This window comes from Branchiostoma lanceolatum, chromosome 15 (genome assembly GCF_035083965.1).
Source record: "Branchiostoma lanceolatum isolate klBraLanc5 chromosome 15, klBraLanc5.hap2, whole genome shotgun sequence".
NCBI classification, from domain to species: Eukaryota; Metazoa; Chordata; class Leptocardii; order Amphioxiformes; family Branchiostomatidae; genus Branchiostoma; species Branchiostoma lanceolatum.
Genome location: NC_089736.1, coordinates 3720378 through 3743282, shown reverse-complemented (window position 1 = coordinate 3743282; position 22905 = coordinate 3720378). Strand labels below are relative to the sequence as shown.

The 22905-nt window shown below is 40.2% G+C and overlaps 1 protein-coding gene and 1 long non-coding RNA gene across 2 annotated transcripts; one reads left to right on the top strand and one right to left on the bottom strand.

The window, feature by feature from the left end:
- Positions 1–501: 501 nt before the first annotated feature.
- LOC136421245 (alpha-N-acetyl-neuraminyl-2,3-beta-galactosyl-1,3-N-acetyl-galactosaminide alpha-2,6-sialyltransferase-like) lies at positions 502–5745 on the top strand. The gene is made up of 6 exons (XM_066408464.1): positions 502–633; positions 1370–1463; positions 2273–2542; positions 3033–3439; positions 3851–3961; positions 4717–5745. Exons 2-6 carry the CDS (start codon positions 1440–1442, stop codon positions 4916–4918), a joined length of 1014 nt encoding a protein of 337 aa, XP_066264561.1. The 5' UTR covers positions 502–633; positions 1370–1439; the 3' UTR covers positions 4919–5745.
- A 6410-nt stretch (positions 5746–12155) lies between these two features.
- LOC136421244 (uncharacterized) lies at positions 12156–20437 on the bottom strand. The gene is made up of 3 exons (XR_010753405.1): positions 20333–20437; positions 12645–12809; positions 12156–12420 (listed from the first exon to the last, which is right to left on the bottom strand). It is a non-coding gene; the product is annotated as an uncharacterized lncRNA (long non-coding RNA).
- Positions 20438–22905: the final 2468 nt, after the last annotated feature.

Sequence of the window (22905 nt, the reverse complement as noted above, 5' to 3'; positions counted from 1 at the left end):
AAGCTGGGTTTGATCTCTTTTTTGGAAGACGAAAAGTCCCACTTTTTCTAGTATTTGTGGGTTCTGTGATTTCAAGAGAAAAGTAGCTTTTTGTTCATCCGTGAATGTGTAAAAGTAGGGGTATTTCGTAATAACTTGTTACAAAATTTCGGAAATAAAATGTGTTTCGTCTTCCATCGCTTTGGACGTACAGTATTTACAAACTCTTTACCACACTGGTAATCTCTTAAATCGTCCTCTCTCTACTTCTAGGGGGTTACAAATGCACGCAACTGGTTTGGATGCTACCGGTAGTTCAAGTCCAGACAACGGAAAATATTTGGTCGACAATGGCAAGGAAAACATGGCCAGAAAACGGGGTGATGCCAGTAGAACAATCATCTGCATGTCATTTGAATAACAAGGCCTTGTTGTTGACATTAGGTATGGATTCCGTGTCTCGTTGGTAGTAGTCTACTGCATGCACTGTAACAATAGATCGATGGTAAGTGTAAGTGGTTCTAAGACAGACTGGCTTGTACCGTTTGCAAATCCAGGTGAGCAAGAATTATCACGGTGATTCGTCAGAAATAGAACAGCCCAGGATTACGCCGGTGTGTCGTTTTCAACTGTATCCAGTCATCTGAAGTTCAGGTTTGTAAAAACGTTCACAATTGCATAGTACATTTCCTCCGAGTGCACTTGTATGATATAACGTTAGATCTTCCTTTCCATCCAGCTTGTTTTGTCCCAAAACATATGGGTTCTGTCGTCTGTTTCTTGTACATATGTTTCAACCAAAAGACGACAAATTTGTCTAAGATGATCAAAAGTCACTGTAAAACTTGGTATTTGTATTTTGTACATTACAAAGAAGACCTAAAAAAATGAAGCATTGCAATTCTAAATCCATCGCCATGCCAGTTTTAGTGTGTGTGTGTGTGGGGGGGGGGGTCACTATTTTCTCAGATATCAGAATATGCCTTGAGGCACCATTCCCATTTATCTTGTGTTAAAATTAAAACTAAGCAACATTGGACTCATTTCCAACATGTCTGTATCGTTTGGGCCGCTTCAGTTCAACAATTTCATCTCCACTATTCATCTGTACTATCACACTGCATTAAGGTGTATTATGGGCAGTGCTAGTATTAGGAAAACTGGGTCAGGTAGCGCCCGGGGCAAGCCTATCTGTACCTGCTCGGAACAAATGAAGAATGCGTAACAAGACAGTCGGTTCTTTCTAATGTTCTGAGACAGTACGGTCGACACTAGTATGCGGTATTCCACGGACCAAAGGCATCGTATCATGTCTGTAGTACTGCGTGGCGGTTCTAGTAGAAGCAAGGCTTGATTCATTAGTAAACGAGTTCTTCGTAACCGTCTACAGGAGTCAACTGGGTCACGCCGGCGTGTGCTACCTGTCCGACTGAGCCGACGGACACACACCGCCTACCATCATGGCCCCGTGTTCTAACTACAAGGTGAGTACCCATGGTGACTAGCTATAGTCAGCACTAAGTTAACGTGGTCGATGGTGTACTGTTGTCAATGTAGTGTACCTGTGAGGTTGGAGTGGGGGCCAGTGACCGCTCAGATGCATTGTCACCCAGGGCGACGGACGACCCCCCCTGCCGGTGTATTTTTTAATAACACCCAGCGCTATTAGGGCATAACATTGATATCAGAAAGAAATGAGCTGTTTAAAGAGGCTACCAATTTCCATCCTAATTTCTCCACGTTTACAGACAAAAATAAAACTACTCTCCTCTTAACATCACAAAACCCACACATTACAGAAAAAGAGGGATTCTTCGTCTTCCACTGTCTCGGAAAATGAAGTCAAACCTAATAAGTTAGAATTTAGTGTCAGTATTTAGACTAGAATAGTCACATGTTATATATTGTTACCCATTGTCTGTCCGTCTTTTCATGTTAAATGTACTTGCAAGAACTTGCAATAAACTTTGTAATATTGATATCAGGTCGTTTCCCTGTCACCCACTTTCCCCGTCAAACCAAGGGAAATATGATATGGTACCTAGGCTAGGCTAAAAGGTCCGGACCAGGTAGACTGGTCAGTAAGTGGCGCTTGAACCACGTTGTCACAGCATGATAAGATGATCTACGTATCACACACAGGGCGTCATTTCAGTGAGAACTTGAAAATGCAATACGCGGATAGAACCTCTGCTGTTATTTTCTAAGTTTTGTTTATTTGTCTGTTTGAACCTATATCTGTCCATTCATGTGAAGCTTTGATAAATTGCCCCATGTTGTCCCTCACTCATAGGACAAAAGACCGTTTCTGGCTGGAATAGTGGTGGGATTCACGCTCTGCACCTTACTGTACGTTCCCACGTACTTGTATCTCGGAGAGCTGAGAACCCAGCCGCTGTGGCACGCTGCACTGGGTAAAAGACTTTCACAACAGACAGAAGTTCCGACTGGAGTCCCGAACACGACCGCCGCCCCTACCAGACCGCCCGGTCCGGTCCATCCGGCACCGTTCAACCTCACCAACCCGCTCAGTGGATACGTCAACGTGCTGAAAGACAAGGAGGTGAGTCTCTCTCTCTCTCTCCCCCCCCCCCCCCTCTCTCTCTCTCTCTCCCTCTCTCTCTCTCTCTCTCTCTATATATATATATATGTGAAACTCTCTCTCTCGCTCGCTCTTTCTGTCTCCCTCCCTCTCTCTCTTTCTTTCTTTCTCTCTCTTTCTCACACCCACCCCCCCCCACCCCACACACACACACACACAGACAGACACACGCACGCACGCACACACACACACACACACACAGACACACACACACTCTCTCTCCCCCTCTCTCTCCCTCCCCCTCTCTCTCTCAGACTAGAAAGACCTTTACCGTACGCTTCTGCTCTTACAAGCTAAGTACAGGTCATTATAATAGCACAATATGTGAATGTGGTACATTGCTACAGTGAATACTAATATGCAAGTGTGTGCAAATAGCGTGTTATTACTCGATCTTACGTTCTGCCTTTTCCAAGTCCAATAAATGTATATCTAATGTGTTACTCCACAGGCCTTTAACATGCGCTGTAGTGTGTGTGCCTTGGTGTCCACATCTGGTCATGTCCTGAACTACACGGCCGGAGCAGAAATCGACCAGGCGGAGTGTGTGATACGCATGAACCACGCTCCCGTTGAAGGGTATGAAAAGCACGTCGGAACCAGAACTACAGTCCGCGTGGTCACGCACAGCAGCTTCACCTATGCTTTAAAGGAGATCACACACATCTTCTCGAGACAAAACCGGTCTAAAGTGGTCGTATGGGGTCCGGACGATACCATGAGGATAGGCGGGAAGGCATACGGCCATTTATCACGGCTAACTAAGGAATCGAAGGGCGTTGAGTTCTACATGCTAACACCAGCGAGAATGAGTTATGCTCACACACTGTTTGATAAAGAGACAGGAATACAAACCGGGTGAGTAATCCAATGGCTTTACTCCTTTCTGCCTTTCAGCAAAAGGGGATGTTGATTTTTTATGTGTCCATTGCCGTCCGTGTCTGTATCTGTATTGCAGGTTTGTGTGTGTGTGTGTGTGCGTGTGTTTGTATATGTGTGTGTGTGTGTGTGTGTGTGTGCGTATGTGTGTGTGTGTGCGTTTGTGTGTGTGTGTGTGTGCTCGTGCATGATTGTGTTTGTATCTACACATATGTATACAAATGGGTGTGCTTGTGAGCGTTCATATAATGTATTTTTTTTATGTATTCCTAAACAGTATAAGTCAAAGTAAGTAAAAGATATACGATATAAATGTACTTTTCATTGTCATATATCATGTCATTGTCTTTACATTGTCTTTTAAATATTCTCTGTGTTTTTTTACCACAGACGGACCGGACACGAGATCTTCCTGAGTACAGGTTGGTTCACGATGGTCCTGGCTACAGAAATGTGCGGTCAGGTCAGAGTGTACGGGATGAGCAACGGAGACAGCTGCTCGTGAGGCCACTATTTTTGATATGTTCATGTATTAAAGATATTGTTATCTCCATGAAAAATGGAGATTTTTTTCATGGAGATATTGTATTGAGCGTGTTTGTTTGCGTGCGTGTTTGTGTGTGTGTCCGGACGCTTGTAGTCAGCATAACTCAAGAATATCTGGATGGATTGTAAAGATATTTGGTACGTGGGTAGGCGTTGGGAGGTCAAGGTTGATTTTGGGGCTCCTGGTATGTGGCGCTGGAACTGCATTGGCGTTTATGTCAAAATCTTCCAAGGAGACTAAGTGAACAAAGGAACGACAGATTTCCGTGTTATTAAATATGTAGGTAGCTTGTTATTGCTCGTTATGCTGTCCATTGTAATGTATTGTCTTTGTCAGTAGGCCTAGCCCTTTGCAACCGTGTCAATTTCTTCAAGCCAACCTTGGCTGTTAACCAGAGATGCTGTTATAAAACAGCTTCCATAGATTCTCCTAGCTTTTACCATTTGAAAAATTTACAAAAATCCATCTTTCTACTAAAATCAACCAACCCACTTATAATTCAAAACGTGGGTCACTCCATTTTCCACTGCCTTCAAAAAAGAAGTCAAACCCAACCATAGTCAACCTAGTTAGCATAGGACTTTCACAGTAGAATAGATAACTATTTCCATTTCCATGTACATGTATCTCCATGTACTTGTTCGTCCTCAATTAGCCGTTGGGAATGAAATTGCAATGAGGTTAAAAATTATAATGTTATTGCTTGCAGGGACCCGAATGCCTACCCAGCAGCGTATCATTACTTCGCCAGTTCACACAAGAACTACAGGAAAGAGTGCGACGAGTATAAATGGATGGAGGGACAGGCAAAACTTGTACATCGCTTCTTCGCCGAGAAGAGAGTGTTTGAAATGTGGTCAAAATACCACAAAATCTCCTTCCACTGCCCTTCATGGAAACCCAAAGGGTGACTAAAGTCTTAGGTTACTCTCTACTGGACTCTACGTGTTGCTGAAAGAAGAAGTTGGCCAAATAGACTGGATAAAATGCCAGAGGACTTAGCCGGCCTCACATATATACATGTAGTTGCAAAAAGACTTGGTATCCCTAATAGACTTGTGCAAAACATGCAAGCTTATACTGAGGTGTAACCTCACGATCAATTTTTCATGTCACAGTAAAAAAGAAAAGTCAAAGTCAAAGTTCCTTCCCGCACCGATGGTGCATAGGGCGACGCCCATCTCCGTTTCAGTAGCCCTTGGGCCACACAGATTTGTGCAATCACTAAAACAGGGGGCTAGTCACAGCATTGATGATGATTTTCGTTATTGTAGCTTTGCAACACTCGTTTATGACTTAAGACAAACTAACACATCTGGTATTGAAACATATGTTCAATGTTGTACATTACAGTGGTAACTAGAGTCCCACGACCCCATACCTTCGCCGACTGATCGATGTTAACCTTTTCGAGTGGCATATCATAAATGTTTTCTATTTATTATACAAATAAGGACCTCATTTGCATTAATCATTTCACTAGTTTATCTTTTGAACATGTCCCCCTTTCCCCCTCCCACGAGAATGTTGATACATGTACGTAGATTCTACCCGCATATATGTATTTTTTTCTGTTTTAACGTCATAGAGAAAGAAAAAAAGGCAAAATGTGCACTTCCACTAGGAAAAAAATAAACACACATTTTCAAATTTGAAACATGTAAGATGAATTGAAGCGACACAACTTATCACAGCCAACAAGTCTTTTATTCTTGTTTTCAATAAAACAGTAAGTAAACACTTTGTCAGAATTACAATCATTATAGACAGAACAAGAGTCCGTAGGACACAAAGTAATTACTATTTTGTTTGTAAAGTGTGCAAAGCAGCTACAAAATGAGCAAATGATATGCCGTAAACTGCGTAAAGATATTTCGGAAAACGGATACTATAACTAATATATGGAATGCCAAACTCAAAGAAGATGTGAAAGGCCACGGAGTAAACAATTCAACGGCTACAATCGATGATCGCCGTATTTTTCGCTGCATGTCAAGGGCGTCATCAAGCGGATTAAAAAGAATGCCACAACGTGTAATATTCTAATTCGATTTTACATTGGGTATTTAAGAGCGACCTCTAGCAGCTTAGCCTGGGTGCCATCCTATTTCTACCGGGGCTCCTACTTCTTAGGGTAGCGAGTGTAGGAGCCCCGGTAGAAATAGGATGGCAACCAGGCTACTAGCAGCTAAGGATATAAATGTTCCAGCATCACAGACTTGACCAGAGGCAATGCTAGATCTAACCAATCAAAAGAGACATTACAAAAAGCCAATGATTACGATTAGAAATCAATTGGACTTACCCATTGGTTATCATACAGCTTATTCGGATTACTTAGTGTTATACTCCCGCAGACCAAACACAAGTCTACACCAATTGGTCAATTCATTTTGATGGACCAATCAACTTCGACATAACAAGATTGACGGCTTAGATGCAGTTCTATCTTATTCCACTGAGTAACAGTACTAGTGGCATTATTGTACCACGTGCGGCGAGTTCAAGAAGAGCATTTGAATAAATGACAAGATAAACCCGGTCATGTACAAACGGGAGTCTTATAGTGTTATAACTTCAAGGCACCACTACACGCGTCCTCTTTCCCGAGATACAAAACACTCGTCCGTGTGCCTCATTAATTCAGCTTCTTTCACGGTCATGTTTTAGCGCTCTCTATCTCTCAGTCCGCTAACTGCAGCATTGTGAACCGCGATCAACCGCACGGTTGCAAGGCATGATATGGATACACCAAGCAGGTGTTGTAGAGCCTCATTGGCAATCATCGGTTGAACTGCTAATTGTGATGGACTGACAGAATCGCTCCAAGTTTGACATCCAACACCGTATTGTGGGAGACATGGCATTGTTGATACGCAAGGAGAAGTCAATAATTGTCATCCATTATCAATGTACCATATGTGCAGTCGGCGCGGTACAAGAGAGACGCTACACGTCTGTCTGAGGTACTACAACCAAGGTTCGCAGCAAACCTGTTTGTTTACACGGTTACAGTGCCCCTTGTGATGCTACCAATTACAAAAACCAATTATATTGCATCAAGCCCTGTTCTAGGTGTAAAAAAAAAGTAATCGATTTCAGGAGGAATTCATTATGTTTTAGATCGACAATCGGTTGTACTGTGCAATATGGTTTTAAGCTGGGTAACCAGGATAATGTAGTGACCTTCTGACGTGACCCGAGGTCCGTAAAGGTCAACCTTGAAATCTTTCCATGCCCTGATTATCCATTTTTCGTGAAAACAACACAGTATAACCGACTGTCGATCTAAAATCCAATTTACTTTCGTTAACGCCCTTCTTTGCAGCTAAAATATGGTTACACACTGTCTTTGGTTTGTGGATATGTTAGCGCCACTTTGGAGTAATGTAACAGTATAATTTATGGTTCCTAGCGTTAAATGAATGAGTTTGCTAAGCACCTTGGTTGTAGACCCTTCTTGGCTATCATCGGTTGAACAGCTAATTGTGATGGGCAGACAGGATCGGTCCAACTGATGATTAAGCTTGGCAGCCAACAGCGTATTGTGGGAGACATGCCAAGATAGATAAGAGTGGCGTCATTGTACCGCGCGCGGCGAGTTCGAGGATCTTGGAGAAGAGCATTTAAATAAATGACACGATAAACGCTGTCATTTTTGCAAACCGGGGGTCTTATAGTGTTATAACTTGGCAAACGTGTGGTGCTGTTGCTTCCAGATCTTTTGGAAATACCAAACTGCGCTGGCAACTGTCCAAATTTACATGCATGTTGATGCAAGGCACCACTACACACGTTTGTGTACTTCATTAATTCATCTTATTTTACGGTCATGTTTTAGCGCCCTCTATCTCTCAGCCCGCCAACTGCAGCATTGTGAACCGTGATCAATCGCACGGTTGCAAGGATAGGAGACACCAAGCAGGTATTGTAGAACCTCCTTGGGTAAAACGGAATCAAAAAATTATTTGAAAGGAGACACATCAGGGCTCGAATACTTTTGAAAACCGATGGTGCCCGCAAATTGTGTTTTATAGTATACCGTGACAGTTCCTTCACTTTGGGAAATTCTTTACCCATCATTTGTTTTTACAAAGTTAATGCAAGGCACCACTACATACACGTTTGTGTGCCTCATTAATTCCGCTTATTTCACGGTTATGTTTTAGCGCCCTCTATCTCTCAGCCCGCTAACTGCAGCATTGTGAACCGTGATCAACCGCACGGTTGCAAGGCATGATATGGATACACCAAGCAGGTGTTGTAGAGCCTCATTGGCTATCATCGATTGAACTGCTAATTGTGATGGACTGACAGAATCGCTCCAAGTTTGACATCCAACACCGTATTGTGGGAGACATGGCATTGTTGATACGCAAGGAGAAGTCAATAATTGTCATCCATTATCAATGTACCATATGTGCAGTCGGCGCGGTGCAAGAGAGACGCTATACGGCTGTCTGAGATACTACAACCAAGGTTCGCAGCAAACCAGTTTGTTTACACGGTTACAGTGCCCCTTGTGATGCTACCAATTACAAAAGCCAAATATATTGCATCAAGCCCTGTTCTAGGTGTCAAAAAAAGAAGTAATCGATTTCAGGAGGAATTCATTATGTTTTAGATCGACAATCGGTTGTACTGTGCAATATGGTTTTAAGCTGGGTAACCAGGATAATGTAGTGACCTTCTGACGTGACCCGAGGTCCGTAAAGGTCAACCTTGAAATCTTTCTATGCCCTGATTATCCAATTTTCGTGAAAACAACACAGTATAACCGACTGTCGATCTAAAATCCAATTGACTTTCGTTAACGCCCTTCTTTGCGTCTAAAATATGGCTACACACGCTGTGTTTGGTTTGTGGATATGTTAGCGCCACTTTGGATTAATGTAAGCGTATAATTTATGGTTCCTAGCGTTAAATTTCCGGGAGGGACGTAAAACGGGGGTCCCGTGCTCGAGGAGGTGCCTCGAACACGTTAAACAGCCTCATTACCCTATACATTGGGTACCTGCCTGTGGCACTGGCTGCAAATACACCTGATATTATGATATTAAATGAACGAGTTTGCTAAGCACCTTGGTTGTAGACCCTCCTTGGCTATCATCGGTTGAACTGCTAATTGTGATGGACAGACAGGATCGGTCCAACTGATGATTTAAAGTTTGGCAGCCAACACCGTATTGTGGGAGGCATGTCAAGATAGATAAGAGTAGCGTCATTGTACCGCGCGCGGCGAGTTCGAGGATCTTGGAGAAGAGCATTTAAATAAATGACACGATAAACGCTGTCATTTTTGCAAACCGGGGGTCTTATAGTGTTATAACTTGGCAAACGTGTGGTGCTGTTGCTTCCAGATCTTTTGGAAATACCAGACAGCGCTGGCAACTGTCCAACTTTACATGCATGTTGATGCAAGGCACCACTACACACGTTTGTGTACTTCATTAATTCATCTTATTTTACGGTCATGTTTTAGCGCCCTCTATCTCTAAGCCCGCCAACTGCAGTGTTGCGAACCGTGATCATCCGCACCGTTGCAAGTAAACGTTATACACCAAGCAGGTCGTGTAGAGCCAAAAGTTATTTGAATGGGGACACATTAGTGCTCGAAATACTTTTGAAAACAGATGGTGCCCGCAAACTGTGTGTATTGTGTAGTGACCGTGACTGTCACAGATATTTCTCCTTCACTTTGAGAAATTCTTTACCATTCATCGGTTTTCCAAAGTATTCCGAGCCCTACTGTGTCTCCTTTCCGATGCCATTTTGATTTGGTTTACCCAAGAAACCTGTACACGACCTGCTTGCCGGCCGCGGCGTTATCCGTGCAACGGTGCGGTTAATCACGGTTCGCAATGCTGCAGTTGGCTGGCTGAGAGATAGAGGACGCTAAAAAAGGACCATAAAAAAGGCTGAATTAATGAGGCACATGGACGCGTGTTTTGTATCTCGGGGAAGTGTCGCAAGCTATCATTGGTTGAACTGGATCGGTCCAACTGATAACGTATCATGGGAGACATGCCAAGATAGACGATATGTTCGACGCGTATAAGTACAGTCTGAAGTAATGAAATGACCACCATAACAATTATTTTTTGAGACATTTTCGATTAAACCTGGTGATAAAATGTACCGGTCAATGTATGAATAGGAATCAATAACAAAAATTAGATGTGGCAATTTTACACCCCCGTGTAAAAGCACATTGGGTATGGTCCAAACTGGTACTGCTGTTGTTGTATCACAGGGAATGCTGTGGAGTTTTCTTTACTTTGTTTGCAACTTTTAGGCTTATTTCAACTTTTTTTTTCATGCGCTTGAAGAACAACGTTTGGACCCTTCCCCGGTGGACTTAAACTGACAAATGTTGGTGGCTTGATGAGAAAATGTGTGTTTCCTGGCGTGTGGAATTTGGAGAAGACAACATGGCGAAATGAACGGGCGGCGGCGTGGTGTGGTGTGGAGAAGACGAGTTCATACAAGGTAAAATAACAAATCATTCTGTCCATATTGTTTGTAAGCGACCAGTAAGGGCATGTGATAGTTATGTCTTTTTAAAAAATGTGTGTAGTTTTTAAGTCCTGGCGACAATTCTTCATTTAAGACCGTGAGGCTTGGGAGGAGTTAATTTTGCCCCATTTTCTTGAATATTCGCAATTTGTGGTGAGCTTATAGAACATTGAATGTAACTGCTGTTATGTGTATGTCTCACTTATGATGTATTGTAGAAAGTATCAGTTGACATTTGTGCAAAAGAATGTAATAACAGAAGTCTCATCTTTGTTTCTCTCCACGTGGTGCGCCTGGCTCAGTGACCACCTGTTGGAATGCGCACGTGTGCAGGATTTAATCCGCAAATTTTTCCGCCCAAAATTGTCGCGTATTTCGCAACAGAATTTGATATAATCCATTCTATAGATAAATTCAAAAACATTCTAGAAGGCGGCAACCCTTATTACTGTGTGGAAATAGGTAAATATTTCAAAGAATGTTTAGATCTTAGAACTAGTAGTGTGATACGTGAAACTCGACATGTTGAAGCATATACTTGTACTTAGGTTAATCATTTTGTATCCCATTGTTTGTTGTTTGCATGTATAGTTGTAGAGGACCTTACGAAAGTCGCTGTACTTTTGTTGTGTCAATAAAGATTTCAATAACTCCGTAAACAAGGCGGCCGGGGCATTAGCTTCGAAGCACAGAAAGAAAGAAACTGCGTTAGAAGTTTGCAAGTTAGTTAGGTTTGGTCAATCATTTCTCCGTTGCACTAGCTAAGTTATATATCATTATAATGAATGTTTATCACTCCGGCAAGTAAAATGTTCCCCAATCCTCTGTGCCCAGTTTATTTTGATTTGATATCCAACTTAGTTGGTATGGTTATTGGGGCGTCTAAGGTTTTGCTTCGATGTGAAGAAGTTTGTCTTCAAAAATGTCATACAAATTTATTGGATTTTGATATTCAATTAATATTTTGTTGAGCTTGAACTCTCAATAAAAATTGAAAGAAAGTTATGGCCTGGCTCTTTCTACAGCTTGTCAGATCTTGTAAAAGAACTGTTTCTATCTCTGTATTTGTTTAATGTTTTTGGCCCAACTTGTATAAGTCATTAGTGATAAAATGTACTTTCCTAATCACATGTTGCCCCTGTCAATGCCCTAAACTGTTAATTGTTTTCATACATAGTTTGCTGTGCATCTTAAGGACTTGAGCTGTGACTCCTGTTGGACCAGACCTACACTCGTGAACACTGAGGGAGTCCAAATGTTTCTACAGGTAAGATTGTTTGGATGATACCCTATACTGTATATGAGATGGACTGATCCTCAGTCAACAGACATTCTTCACTCTACATTCACACTTCAGTAAGACAGCCAGAGATGCACAGTTCCCATTCAGAACTTTTATTCAGTCTGTGAGACTTTTAAAACAAAGTATTTCTTGTAAAGTGCTAAGGTTTTACATACTTTTTCTAAACTTGAAGAGGACTTACAATATAATGCATGGAACATCGTATCCTCCTTTCCAACATCAAGTAACTTAGTTTGTGTTGTTTTAACTGCACTTTGCCATCAAGAAAGTGTATTACAGATTGCTATTGTATATAATTTTTTTATAAACCTACACAATACCACATTCATATTCAATGTTGCCAATGAAATTTTGTAGTTTGATAGACTTTCTTCCTAGGCACAAATTATGATCAATCCTGGGGGTTCATGCTTAGTTTTGGATCTAAAATTTAAACTTTTGTAGTTGGTAACAGGTAGACCAGCTGAAGAAAAGTGAATGAAATACAGCATGACATTCTAGATGTTAGTTGTAAGAAAGGCCAACTGCTGCTATCAAAGCCCTGACTTTTGTTTGTCTTTCTTGAAGATGAGACCGCAGAGACCAGTCTGTAACCTGTTGGGAGGAAGAACCAGACTTTGATCAGCAGAGCAGTGAAAAAAGAGGGGGAGTTGTGAGTTTTTAGAAATATAACAAATGTTACGAATGTTATGAAATGTATATTGTCTGATGACATGTATGTTCTGTGAATAATGTTGGTATATGTTGATTTGGCATGTGGTTTTTCTGAATGAGTTTTTATTTTACACCCTAGGCTACTGGAAGTTGATACTGCATACCTGACCATGCCGGACCTGTCGGCTATCCTGTGTGCCTGTTGATATTCCAGAAGGACTTTGCTGTGTTCCTGTGGGACCTGTCGGCTGTCCTGTGTACCTGTCCTTATTCCAGGAGGAATGTTCCAGGAGGACCTATCTGTGTGTGTTGTGGGACCTGCCAGCTATCTACAAGACAAGAGAACATCGGACTGTGACTGTGAGTTGGCTTGTACTTCTAGAATTCTTTCAAAATAGGGATCTGCATGCCGCAAAGCGTAATCAACCGTTTAGACTTTGCGAAACTCGAAGCCGGAGCATTTGATTTAACATTTAATTTGTGCAATACGTGCTGAGCGTTCAGTCGGAATGATCTAATAGAACGTAATACGTGGCCGCGGTCTTCTGGGATTCAGCACAAAGCGTAGTCGCAATCTCCCAATTTATTTATTTATGCAGATCCCTAAAAAGGACAACAAAAAATGTTGGGAAAGGGCATGTCTGCGATCCTCTGAATTTTTAGTTCCAAACACCATAAAATGATTGTCAAAACTAGCCCTCCCATCTGTTTGTTGTCATTTCTGAAAGATTTCACATTTCTTATACTAATCCCTAGTTTAAGGTTGTGACTTATATTATATTGTAGATATTCATCGGAGAACACAGTACATTTTCCTTTTGAAGAGAGCACTTGCAATGTTGTTTTTTCATTCTGTATGGTAATGGGGTATATCGTCAATATCATTTGCAATCAGACTGTTGCCTGATATCCTCTTCATCACGTTAGACTTCACCTTTTTGACATTTTCTGACATGACCTCAACGAAAAAGGGCATGCATGGAGATTTGAACTTCTCAAGAATAAACAAATGTTATATTTTATCTTACTCTTACCTCTTCTCTGACATGACCTCAATGAAAAAGGGCATGCATGGAGATTTGAGCTAATCAAGAATAAACAAATCTGTTATATTTTATCTTACTCTTACCTCTTCTCTGACATGACCTCAATGAAAAAGGGCATGCATGGAGATTTGAGCTTCTCAAGAATAAACAAATCTGTTATATTTTGTCTAACTCTTACCTCTTCTCTGACATGACCTCAATGAAAAAGGGCATGTATGGAGATTTGAGCTATATCTCTGTTATATTTTGTCTTACCCTTACCTCTTCTCTGACATGACCTCAATGAAAAAGGGCATGCATGGAGATTTGAACTTCTCAAGAATAAACAAATCTGTTATATTTTGTCTTACTCTTACCTCTTCTCTGACATGGCCTCAATGAAAAAGGGCATGCATGGAGATTTGAACTTCTCAAGAATAAACAAATCTGTTATATTTTGTCTTACTCTTACCTCTTCTATGACATGACCTCAATGAAAAGGGGCATGCATGGAGATTTCAGCTTCTCAAGAATAAACAAATGTATATAATTTACATCAACTCAAGGTATTGATCAAGTGAATCATCAATTTGTGTGGTTTTCACTTTATTTCTCTCAACAATTTTATGAGTGATGAAGAGGATTTCAGGGAAAATACTTTGGGTACATGATGATTATTGGAATTGTGTCCCATTGCTTAACAGAAAATGGAAAAGACATGTTGTGCTTTCTGTAGAGTGAAATGTACTACAGGTAAGCTGCATCTGTGTGATGACTTTGAAAGAGTCAGGAATTGAGTTAAGCAATCAGTGAATTTCAAAAAAAAATATATACAGTTATACATTTTTGGATTTATGGACATTTTGCCCAGTACAAATGGCAATTCATGGTTTTGATGTTCTTGACATGTGAAAAGTTTAAAATATGTTTCATATCAAGTATGTCTTACAAATCTTGGCAACTTAAAAAGTAATTCTATATGACAGTACATGCATCCATAATTTGATGACACAGGAACACAGTTTGGTAAGTATTGTACAGAATGCATGTACTGTATCATTGAGTTTTATTCATATTATAGTGCATTATACAGTACAGGCTTCAGTATATGTATTAAATCCTGGAATTTTGTGTGACTAGCACGTAAGTTAGAGATAGACAAATAGCTAGATAGTAAATTCGGCAAAACCTTTTTAGAGGTCAGTGAACCCCGAACTTGCGAACTATTTTAAAAATCTTTAGGATTGCAAAGAAATATGTCCAAACCTTTTGGGAACCATGGTAGATAACAGGGCCTGATTCTCTCACCACAAAATGGGCTGTAAGACACTATCCTTTAAAGTCCCACAACTCTATCCACAAATTCCGAGGTACGTCTCACGAAATCCTGCATGACTTGGTGCATAATCCCAAAGCCTGTACTGTACAACAATAATGAGATATGCAAGTTGACTAAAAATAGTAAACCTGTTGTGACCACATACGTCGAATGTCATGTCGATATTCTGCATGGCATATTTCAAGTTTAATGAAATGGCATATTAAGGTCGTTTTTACAAATTTGAAGTGATCGCGCAAAGCGTCAACAAGAAAAAAAAACACGTTATATTCATCACAAGCTATATCATGAGGCGTTGCGTTTTAGACAGTAACTTTGTACTGTGTAGACAGCCCTCCTTCACATACTCGTCAATCCACGTATGTTCTAATCATTCTTCCAAATTTGCAAATTTACTGTAAGACGCAACAGTTGCTACTGTAACCACTATCCAAAAATTCACAGGATGTACTAGAAAGGTAGTGGCTGAAGGATTTGTCAATTTACTGTGTAAGTACTGTAAAAGCAATTGCTCGACCTTGAAAAGTTTGGAAAAATGCAGAATGGCAATGTTAATATGTACATTCCTCAAAGCCTCGTGGAATAGCTTTTGTTGGTGCCATGTTAATGTCTTTCCTTTTTTGGTGCGACACTAAATTGACTATAACTTGTGTTAAGTTTGTTGAAGCTTTTCTCTATTTAAATATGAGCATAACATATTTATTAGCCTGGTGATGCATTTGGTCATTTCATGGAATTTGCACATAGTTTTGAAATATGCCGTGCAGAATATTGTGCATTACCCATGACAGGCTGCACTGTTCACTATTTTCAAGCCAAGCTAACTTACATATCTCAATTATTATTGTACATGCACTATAGTATAAATAAAAGTCAATGATACAAGTTTCCGAACTGTCTGGTCATGAAATTGTGGGTGCATTCGCTGTCATATCAGTTTTCAAAGGAAACTGAAAGGCTTGGTTGGAAAACTTACTATACGGTGCTAAATATACCCGGACGTCAAGTTCTACCTAATTTGGGAATTTGAAAATTGCGCCATAAGTGGCCGACATCACTCCCGCGGCAAAATATTAGCCCTCCCACCTCTAGACCTGCGTTTTGGGGGCATCAAAGAAGAATTGAGCTGAAAAATTCATTCTGGGGTATATTTGGTATAATAAGTTTTCCATCCGAACCTCTGAGTTTCCTTTAAGAAATAAAAGATTATCTAAATAAAGAAGACTTTCACATGGTCAACAACATGAAAACGTTGCTTTCTGCTTCAAATCATAATTTTTCCAAGTAAGCTGAACAGTGCTAACAAAGTTTGATCTTTCATCGCACAATTCCTCTCTTTGTGATCAGTCAATGTGTTCAAATCATCACCTGCCAAGAACTTCCCCTATTTGCATTTGATAACATAATTAATTGGATTAAGTTTCTCCCGCCGATTCTCTTAGTGCATGGTTTCCTCTCCTAATTTGCATAAATTTGCATATTCAGGTCTCTCCTGATTTGCATACTTGGTATTCTTTGCTATTCTTGGGTAAGCAGGCCTGTAGACATTGCGCTATGTACATTGTATTGTATTTTCAATGCTTCGAAGGTTTACAATGGATGCGTTCTGTATTACTGTATTAAGTTTACTCATTTCTAAGTGTCTTCGTTCCTTTTCCTGTCAGTCAATGTGCTTGTGTACTGGGGTTTCGACGCCCCAATGTCTTCCAGAAAAGACATTCCTCGGGAGAACATTTGCACAGACTGATCAGGGAAAAGGAACGAAGACACTTAGAAATGAGTAAACTTAATACAGTAATACAGAACGCATCCATTCTAAGCTTTCAAAGCATTGAAAATACAATACAATGTACATAGTGCAATGTCTACAGGCCTGCTTACCCAAGAATAGCAAAGAATACCAAGTATGCAAATCAGGAGAGACCTGAATATGCAAATTTATGCAAATTAGGAGAGGAAACCATGCACTAAGAGAATCGGCGGGAGAAACTTAATCCAATTAATTATGTTATCATATGCAAATAGGGGGAGTGCTTTGAACACCAACATGTACTGATCACACAATTCCTCTTTTTGTGATTAGTCAAACTGCTTAGCTATTTGGAACAACTATGATATCTCAACATTTGAAGCAGAAAGCAACTCATCAACGGGACATTTTCATGTTGTTGACCATGTCAAAAATAAGTCTTTCATGACTACCTGTTTATATTTCTTAAAGGAAACCTAAGAGGTTTTGGATGGAAAACTTAATATACCACAGAGTGAATTTGTCAGCTGCATTTAAACACATGACATCACTTCGGGACGCCCCAAAATGCAGAGGTGGGAGGGCTTCTCACCTTCACATTTTGCCTCGGGCCACTTATGGCGCGATTTTCAAACGGTTACAGGAGTCGCAAATTAGGTAAAATAGGTGAGAACTTGACGTCAGGGTATATTTAGCACAGTAAGTTTTCCAACCAAACCTTTTGTTTCCTTTAAAAACTGATAAAACAGCGTGTGCACCCACAATTTGATGACCAGGGCAGGAACATAGACAGTTCAGAAACTTGTATCATTGACTTTCCTTCATATGACTTTTTTTTTGTACAACAATAATTGGGATATGTAAGTTAGCTTAAAAATAGTAAACAGTCCAGCCCGTCATTGGTAACGCACGATATTCTGCACTGCATATTTCAAAACTATGTGCAAATTCAATGAAATGACCAAATGCATCAGGCTCATAGTTACATAGCGAAAAGCTTCGACAAAAACAAAAAGTTATCGTCAATCTTGTATCGCAACAAATAAGCAAAAAACATGAGGCCTTGCATTGTTCTGCCTTGAACATTCGAGGATTGGCGAGTATGTGAAGGAGGGCCACCATTTTGTTGGGCAACATACGAATGATTTGAAAACGGTAATGATAACAAGTTTGTCGTACACTGTAAAAAACTTGAACACAGAACTACCATAAAAAATCAGGAATCACAGAATGTAATTGCTGTATACACAAACTTACTGCCTAAAACGCAACGCTTCACGATATAGCTTGTGATGAACGTACATGCTTTTTTTTTTCTTAGAAAATTTGTAAAAACGACCTTAACCATGCAGCTTTGGTCATTTCATCGAACTTGCAGCCAGTTTGAAATATGCCGTGCAGAATATCGACATATGTATTCATTTAGCTTCAGTAGTGTATGGTACCCAGGAACGAGCGTGGTCACAACAGGCTGGACTGTTAACTACTTATTGGTCAACTTGCATATCTCATTATTGTTGTACAGTACAGGCTTTGGGATAAGCATCAAAGTCATGTGAGATTTCGCCGGACGTACCCTGGGATTTTACGAGAGACTTGTGGGACTACCGCAAGATGCTGATTGTGTCTTGTAGCCCATTTTAATAATCAGGCCCTGTTAAATGGAGTCTAGCGTGGTTCCAAACAGTTTGGACATATTTCTTTGCAATTCTTAACACTGAAGCTGCCGCTCGCAGGTACAACCGGTTTACAAATACTTGCAAATAGTGCTGCTTCTGGAAGTTTGTTCCCGACCAGGGGACTGGAGGTCAAAGGGCATTGCACGATCACTGATTAAGACATGCCATGATGTAACCAACATGGCACCTGTGTCATCTGCCGAGCTTCTTTTTGTTGTTTTCGGCGATAAATTCCCAGTTTTAATGCCCAACTGTCTGGGTTTACGCACAAATAAGTGTTTGGGGAGCTTAATACTTCAGATTCATGATCAAGGATTCTGCATTAAGTGGCAAAAGTGGCAGCGTGCACATGGAACAACAAGTTTGCGTCATCCCAACAAGTTGGCATATCCTGAAGCCTGTACTGTACAATGCACCATGATATGAATAAAAGTCAATGATACAGTACATGTATTCTGTACAATACTTACCAAACTGTGTTCCTGTGTCATCAAATTGTGGATGCATGCACACACTGTCGTATAAAATTAGTTTTTAAGTTGCCGAGATTTGGAAGACATACTTATGAAAAATATTTACTGAATGTTCATTTTCACATGATGTCAACAACATAGAAACCATGAATTGCACTGGGCAAAATGTCTGTAATCCATTATGTATTTTTGAAAATAATCCAAAATGCATTAATCTTTGTTTCGCTGATTCTTTACCTCAATTCCTCTCTTTCAAACATCACAGCTTACCTGTAGTACATTTCACTCTACAGAAAGCACAACATTGTCTTTTCCATTTTCTGTAAAGCAATGGGACACATATCCAACAGTCTTCATGTAACCAAAGTATTTTCCCTGAAATCCACTTCATCACTCACATTATTGAGAGAAATAAAGTGCGAAATTAGCCTTGATTATATTTCAACCTCCTTTTATCCTTCAGGTTTATATTGCTATCTTCCTTCACAATTACATTGTTTGATGTCAAAAAACAAGACAGAAGTCTAAATCATCATGTGAAATATCAGTAGTTTTGGTACAGTGCTTGTACAGTGCTCTACATTAATTATAGCTTCTAAATCTAAGTGAAGCAGGGTGGAACTTTAGACTAAGTCATGTGGCTTTTATTTCCTTCCTAACAAATCTGCACTGCACTGGACTGGGTGGAGAGAAACAGCAACAAGCTATGATGATAATTTTACAAATCAAATTTTCATAATCCCAAAGATGTTGTATTGCTGCCATATACATGTTTACAACTTTTTATCATTTCCTACATGTATCTGTCATTCTTTTGCATCACTGCAACTTACCGGTACTTATTTTCCACAATTGTTGCATTACACTTAAGATTCATCCCTAATATTTTGTTGCTTTGATACTAATTTGCTTCTCCATAGACAATTTTCATTTCAGACAAAAAGGTCAAAATGATGAAGTCTAATGTGATGAAGAGGATATCAGGGAAAACAGATTGCAAATGATATTGAAGATGTACCCCCTTTGCCATACAGAATGAAAAAACAATATTGCAAGTGCTCTCTTCCATTTAGGAAAATGTACTGTATTCAATCTGCAATAAAATATTAGTCACAACCTTAAACTAGATGTTAGTATAAGGTGAATTCTTTCAGAAATGACAACAAACAGAAGGGAGGGCCTGAGTTTTAACAATGGTGTTTGGAACTAAAAATTCAGAGGATCACAGAAATGCCCTTTCACAACATTTTTCATTGCCATTTCTAGGGGTCTGCATGGGAGGTCCCGACCACGCTTTGCACTAAATTCTGGAAAGCAGCGACCACGTATTACGCTTCATTTGTGTAGGCTAGGTGTTTCGCATTTGATGTTGGTCCGAACATTAAACGGCAAGACGCGGAAAGCAACGGCCCCGTATTACGCTTCATTCACGCTGGTTGGACGTTTCACGCATAATGCACAGACTATCTTATCGTTAATCTGAGCAGTATGGCTTCTATAACTGCGCAACATTCAAACTGCTGATTACGCCTTGCAGCATGCAGACCCCATTTTTGAAAGAGTTCTGAAAATTTAAGGCAACTCACAGTCAAAGTCCGATGTACTCTTGTCTTGTAGATGGCTGACAGGTCCCACAGGAATACAGGCAAATCCTCCTGGAATGTGGACAGGCACACAGGATATAGACAGGTCTCACACAGGAATATGGACAGGTCCCACACAGGATATAGACAGGTCCCACACAGGAATATGGACAGGCACACAGGATATAGACAGGTCTCACAGCAACATGGTCAGGTGTACAGCATCATCTTCCAATAACCTGGGGTGTAAAAGAAAAATCACAATGTCAGCACCAAGGACAGATCCTGTATTGTAACTCAACAGAGCTGACAGCAATATCTGATTTCGTTTGAAGATAGGAATTACTTGCGACCAGGAATGTGTTTTTTTTTAATGTTAGTGTGAATTGAAGAAAAATCATGTCAAATTTACACAACACTATTCACAGAGCAATTGTATGACTACCATCAGACAACAAACATTCACAATATTTACAACATTTGTTTAAGATCTAAAACCTGCTTTGGGGCAAGAGCACATGAGCTTTGTTAGTAAGGCAAAAAAAAGAACATAAAATTACATTAAGTCAAAAGTCCATTTAATTACTAGTATACATTAATTTTGTACAATATCAAGCCAAACAACAATCACACAAAAATACATCTCACATCAGAAAGTACATCAAAAAGTTAACACATATCTCTCATTGAGAGAACATGTTATTCTGAAAGATATACAAGAAACTTGCACACCATGGACAGAACATAACAGGCAATTGCTCATAAACAATAATGAAACACTCAGACTCTGAATGAGCAACACTTTTTGATTGTAGAGAAATGTATAATGTAATATAATTCTTATTACAAACATTCAAATACACATAGCAACTCACCCAGACACAGATATACATGAAAATCATTTTTTAATGATGATTCTGAATACTTCTAATCAACTTATGGTCAACCCTTCATCTCTACTCCTGGAACGTGATGACATGTGACCCTAGTAGCGGGTCAAACGTGCCAGATAACTTGTGTCTTTTTGTTGCAGGTACCACACCTGACCTGGACAGGACTAGGCCGGACCTACAGCCCTGTGGTGTCCCTGAGACTGGGCAGCCAGCGGATCGTTGTTCTGAACAGCTACTCAGCCATCCACCAGGCTCTGGGCAGGAAAGGGGAGGACTTCAACAGTAAACCTGCCTGGTACACCTTTCAGCAGATGGGGATATCAGACATTCCAGTTATTAGGAAGCTTCAGGCATAAGCTTCAAACCTCTGCACGTAAAAGAACGTATGTGAAATGGCACTCAATTGAAGATGACTGCTTTTACTGCTGTACCTCTTAGTACTCTAAGTTTACCTGAGAACGTTTTAGTTTTAGGTACACAGTCAGCCCTAAAATTCTGCGTCCTCATTATGAACTTTGAACTGTTTTCAGGTCGGCATGGGTGTCAGGGAGAACAGCTGGCCAGGATGGAGCTGTTCCTGTTCATCACCTCCCTCATGCAGCACTTCACATTCAAACTGCCAGTGAACATAACGTTAAACATTTCTACAAACTACATGTATAACATTACAGACCTCTGATGAATAAATCATAAAATATAACATCACACTGCCCCTCTGATATTATTGAACATCGAAACCTTAAAAATCATACTTCCGGTTCTCAACTGCTGCCTTCATTATATTGCTGTAATATCATGTAATCATAATATCAAATCTAGTAGAAAAACTAAAAAAAACACGATTCTTGTAAGTTGTATATAAGTTCAAGAAAAAAATTACATGTAAAGTTACAATTGATTTCTACATATGGCAAAAAAAAAATTCTGCAAAACTGTAAAATTCAATATTACACAAACTTAGGTACTTATAAGTTATATCATCATAAGAACAATATTACCAACGCGCGTTGAACAATGTTCATGTCCATCCAATATCTGCTTGGAGATTACTCAATTACAAACAGCTGACAGCAGGGTGAGCTACGTGTGACGTCACATGGCCATGCTTCAGAAGAAAAAAACGCGAATTTCGCCATGATATCACCTCGTCTCTGCACAAAATGTCCTTCATAATGGTCAGAAGAACTTAGGACACAAACTGACGGCCGCTTACCTCCCAAACGGGCGTTTAACAGCCCACAAGGACGAGTTTTGCCCGAGGTGTTCTTTCCTTCCCGAGTCCGGACGCCATCTTGATTCACATCTCCCGGGCTCTGTGGCGCAGTGCACCATGGGGACTACCTGTTTCTCTTCATCAACTTTAATTTTTTTTGTACTTCGGTTTTTGACAGACAAGGACGACATGGCATTGCACTCAAGTTTTTATTACTTATATTAACAGTGCCACATACAGATAACAACATACCCATTTTTTTTATACACCTGGGCGAAGTTGATTTAATATGACATTACAGTCTCCGACCATTCTGAGGTGACCCGAGGTCCGTAAAGGTCACCCTTGAAATCTTTCTATGCCCTGATTATCCAATTTTAGTGAAAACAACACAGTATAACCGACTGTCGATCTAGAATCCGATTGACTTTCGTCACGCCCTTCTTTGAAGCTTAAGACTATGGAGTATG